This window comes from Euphorbia lathyris, chromosome 9 (genome assembly GCF_963576675.1).
Source record: "Euphorbia lathyris chromosome 9, ddEupLath1.1, whole genome shotgun sequence".
Taxonomy (NCBI): domain Eukaryota; kingdom Viridiplantae; phylum Streptophyta; class Magnoliopsida; order Malpighiales; family Euphorbiaceae; genus Euphorbia; species Euphorbia lathyris.
In genome coordinates this window covers 55,989,844-55,995,011 of record NC_088918.1, presented here as the reverse complement: position 1 = coordinate 55,995,011, position 5,168 = coordinate 55,989,844, and the positions used below count along the sequence as shown (strand labels likewise).

The 5,168-nt window shown below is 34.7% G+C and overlaps 1 protein-coding gene across 1 annotated transcript; it reads right to left on the bottom strand.

The window, feature by feature from the left end:
• Nucleotides 1-2,064: 2,064 nt before the first annotated feature.
• Nucleotides 2,065-4,307, bottom strand: LOC136207128 (tRNA (guanine(9)-N1)-methyltransferase). Its single transcript, XM_065998409.1, has 3 exons — nucleotides 3,732-4,307; nucleotides 3,278-3,637; nucleotides 2,065-2,550 (listed from the first exon to the last, which is right to left on the bottom strand). Exons 1-3 carry the CDS (start codon nucleotides 4,143-4,145, stop codon nucleotides 2,353-2,355), a joined length of 972 nt encoding a protein of 323 aa, XP_065854481.1. The 5' UTR covers nucleotides 4,146-4,307; the 3' UTR covers nucleotides 2,065-2,352.
• Between the last annotated feature and the right edge of the window lie 861 nt (nucleotides 4,308-5,168).

Genomic DNA, 5,168 nt, shown 5'->3' with positions numbered 1-5,168 from the left:
GCAGGACGAAGCTCTGCCTCAGTTGGTTCTTCAGGAACAATAGGCTTCTCAAAGGTACGAACATAAACAACTTTTTTCATGGTAAGGTAGAAGAGCATTTTCTGTCTCCACCTTTGGAAGTGAGCTCCCTCAAACTAGAATGGCTTATTGATTTCAGCAATCCCATTATATTGTTTGGTGGCTATAGCAGCAGTAATGAACCGTCTTAAAATTGTTGGAACTAGAATTGAGAAACACAGAAAATGACCAAACAAAATAATGGTCAGAGTCGCGGATTAAGTCGCTTTCTTTAAGACGTTCGTGAAACTGCCAAAAAAGTGCAAGCAAATCAAAAGTCTGATCTCCTTCAGGATAAAACATCTCACTCGTAATACGAGTTCGTATTACACAGTATGAACTCGTTTCTTTCTACACTCTTTATTACTCAGTTTCAAAAATTTATAGAGAAAGTACTGTATTTAGTGTGTTTGAAATGACAATCACAACAAGTATTTATATAGGAAAAAAGAGCTAATTAATTAAAAAAAAATATTTTATTCCGAATTTATTAAATAATAAAAAAAATATTATTGTTTTTTTCAATAAAAAAATTATGGAGTTTACACCACATCAACCTGACTCGGATCGAACGGCGGCGGCGCGTGTGATGGTCAAGCATCAAGTATGTTCTCACCCTTTTACAAAAGTGGAGTACCCTTTGGGGCACAAGTGTGTGATAAATATCACCATAAAGTGTTTTTCTAAACAATATGAGATCTCTTACTCTTCTAACTCTCTTTGAAGAATAAAATTTGGGCTTTTTCAAAAATTCAAATTGGGCCTAAAGCCCAACACCGAATTTCCTTCTGGTTTAGACTATTTTCTAGGGAAAATTACATAGAAATTCATCTTTTAAAAACTATTTACAATTATATCAAGTCATGATTTTGGATTATTTTCTAGGGTTTATGATTTATGAATTGGAGTCTAGATTTCTTAAATTATGGTGTAAAATCATAATATATAGAGAATAATAACATATTAAGAATTAAGTTTGGTGATATGACTTAGTTGTAATTTTTTACTTAATTATGATATTCATGTATTTGACCCCTTTTCTAAATTTCCCTAGAGGCTTTATCCAATTTGTGTTTTTTCCCATGATTCAGTTTCGATTTTTTTTTTACAAAGAAATTCAAATTTAAAAAAATTATCTACAATTTTGTGAATCACTAATTTGAAGCATATCATGTTTAAAACTACCATGGCAGTTAATGAAATATACCCTTGCTGCCATTTGACCGATTAATCTATTTAGAAAATTAGGTTGATATTTCTAAGATGACAAGCTTGTTATTGACGCAATTCTTTCCAACAAAAAGGATATCTCAGAATTTGGAACGCTCATTCATGATTGTCGAGTTATCCTTGAATCTAATTCTACTTTCTCAGTATCTTTTGTTAGTCGGTTAGCGAATAGGGCTGCTCATTTGGTAGCTAGGCAGACCTATTCCAATGCTAGTGATTTTTTGTCTTTTGTTATGCCAAATTGGCTATCTAACACTATTTTTGAGGATGTAAATCTCATTCATCTATGAAATGCATTATTTTGGGTAAAAAAAAAAAAAATTTAAACTACCAATATTGATAAAACAATAATATTATTTTCATTTATGATATTCATGTAAACAACCCAAGCCTCTATTATAAGTTATAACCCACCAAATCTATAGTTTGAACACCCTAGCAGAACTCATGGCCCATATGTTATTTGTTAGGGAACTGTCTCCTCGATTCCCAATTGCCTAACTGTTACCTATTACCCCAAGATTTTCCTAGGAGCAGCAATCTAATTCAGTTTATGCCAGTATGTTCTCTTTAAAAACCAATCTAATTAAGTTTATCAAGTATATAAATTATAATACAAATTTCCTATTCGTATATTGTCTGCACCAATGCAGATCAATTGCACTCTTCAATTTATGTCACCATGAATCAGATGTAGATACATCCTCCTTTGAATAAAATAATATGGCTTCCATATTTCTTATATCATTTGTTCATATGACATGATCAAATCTGCCTGTGCACAAAAGCTAAATTTTAAACATTGCATGGTATCTCAAAAATGACAACATTTTCTGAAGCACATAACTACGCAGATCCAAATCCAGAAGAATAAAAAAAATGTCAAGTTTGCATATTTCAGATAGACTAGAGAAATTTTATCCCTATAATCTAAGAACATGTAACAAGGCCAATTCAGCAAGCAGTTAGTTTGCATGGATTGTGTTAGGTATGAATTCAATTAAATAATCCACAATCTCAATAAATGGTTGAAAAATTCACAGAAATTCAAGATGGTCAATGCTACTAGCTGGAAGGAACCTCATCACTCTCTTTTTTCTTCTCAGACGGCTCATCTTTCTGCTCGTGTTCTTCCCTCTTGGCTTCTTCATGTTCAGAGTCGCATCTTTTCCTTTGAGGAATTACTTGAAAGAATGAAGTTTTCCAATCTCTTGTTTCCAAGAACTTGAGAAGTATCTCTAACACCTGATTTACTGTAAGGACCTGCTCCACCAGGGGATATCAGAAAGATGAGAAAACATTTAAAGATTTGAATAGTTTCAGAAGAAATCACATGCCACAAGACAATAAAAGGCCCAAACTGGGATCAAGAGTTGCACCACATAAAAGTATGTTATCTAGCCATCTAGAATCCACATCAAAAGAAAGCCGACAGCATAGTCTAATTTCATGCCCAATCTTTTGGATTTTTTTCATCAAATTTCCAATCACAAGAAAGTACATGACCTTACGACCAAAAATTCAGAAGAACTAAATATTTCCATGTGAAAAGTAAAATGTATATAAAAAAGACTTCCAAAATAATCTTCTGAGTGCCATTTCTAAGAACCAGTCAAATGCCCACAGGGGAAGCTAGATTTCTGGTTACTGAAAAGAACACATAGAACATGTACATGGGACAGCAAATAAAAACTCAAACACAAAATCCATTAAATATTAATGCCCTTTGCATCTGTATGTAAATTTCATTGCCTATTGACTTCTTTAGTTTACAGTTTGCCTTCATGATTCTATTCTACTTCTACATTTACATTCTGGCTCTTCAAATATTGAAATGTATGCAGTAAACATGGATTCCACTGCACATTTAGCAACAGAAAAAAGAAAACAAACAAGTATTCAAACAAAGCAAGCAAATTTAACTAATGGTGAACTTGAATTGAAGACCAGAGGACTAAAAATGGAAATGCAGAGACAAAAAGATTAGGACCTGGGAACTTGACAGCTTCAGATAATCGCTTATAGGAAGTTTTGCAGTTTGGATACCCTGCTCTTGTGCTTTTTTCATTGTTAAACCTTTCCACCGATTTCGGTCTACTAAACCACCAATTATATATAATTTTTTTAAATCAAGTTCATCTAGCACAGTTTCTGAATCTGCTGTAAGATAAACTAGATTTTCTTTCTGATCTTGCAATGCTTCAATATAGGATAGACTTTGTCTCTCGATGAACCATTTATCAAATCCGGGAAGCTTTTGCAATTGGTTCTCCATTTCTCCCTTGCATCCTGTCAACCAAAGATGCCCAGGGGAAGCACATCTTCCATTCACAGCATAACAATACATTATCTGCAATAACAATTAACAATCATTAGAATGAAATTAAAGAGGTTATCAATCAGGTTAAATGCAATTTCAAAATTTGAATTGCAGCTTGAAAGACCTGTTGAACGAGGCTGTGAATCTCAGAGGAAGTCATGAGATGAGAAAATTCAAGATCAATTATGATGTTTTGGCCGTGAGATTTGGCTTCTGTTAGCCTATGGATCTTGTTTTCTCTTTCCTCAGACCGTTTGTTCATTCTTTCCTTCCTCAGTTCTTTTCTTGACTCGATAAGTTTCGTCCTCTCCTCTTCGGAGATGCCGGCTAGGGTTTCCTCCCATTCCTTGCGCTTTCTTTCGCCCTCTTTCTTCTTGTGCTCTTTAATTGATGCCTTCTTCTCTGCTTTTTTTGCCTCGTATTTCTGCTGCTTTAACAGCTTCTTTTGGGCATTTTTGGAGAGAAGTGGTTGTGCCGGCGGTGAACTTGAAGAAATGGCGGGGTTGTTCTGCTCAATTTCCGTGGCATCGCCCACCATTGGTTTGCTTGGAGCAGCGTCTTGGGTCTCTTCCAGTGTGTGTGTGTTAAGTTGTCGTTGAAGAGGGTTTAGGGTCGGAAGATCGTACGGAAGGTTATTCGGAGTCCAACACTTGTTAATTTGGGAACCAAAAGTAAATCAAGAGAGCCGTTCAAATCTTCCTGCATTCGACTAGATATAGATTGTCAGTTTTTTTTTTTTTTTTTAAACTAGCGTTGACAACCGGTACTGTACACGCGGATACTGTAATCACGTATCCGATCCTAATGTACCCTGTATAAAAGGGTATAAGATTGATATAGGATCGAAACCATTATTCTAATGGGTAATAGGACAGGTATAGGAATACTCTAAGATACACGATATCCGTTACTCATCATAACTCTTGCATATATTAAAAAATATTATTGTTTTTTAGATTTAAGATTTGAAATTTGAACTTCAACCTTTTGTTTTTCAACCATTTAGTGATACAACTAAACTACTTTATTCTTGTTGATTAAGGTTCAATTTGTTTAATTTTTTTTTTAATGTAAAAGGCCACTTTATTAATAATCTGGGGCAGCATCCCGAATTAGAATACTGCCAATGAATACAGAAGCAATAAAATGAATGAAAGAATTAGCATAGAAACGGGATTGACGTGCCAGAGCATGGGTAACACCATTCGCTAACCTTGAAACAAAAATCACCGAAAACCTAGGGTGATGACTAATCAAATTTCTAATTTCGTTGATGACTCTACCATATTCTGTTAGATCTCGCTTGGTATTAACAATGGAGTCAACAACAGACTTTGCATCAATCTTAAAAATAACGTGTTCGTATCCAATTGACCGAACCCATTCCATTCCCTCTTTTAATGCAAGTGCTTCCCCCAACTTTACTGACACTGTTCCCGTCATATATGTAGTATAGCCAACTATAAACAAACCGAAAAAATCCCGGATTACCATACCTGCACCAAATAATTCAGTTTCAGCAAAGAAAGTCGCGTCAATGTTGCATTTTATCACGCCTTGC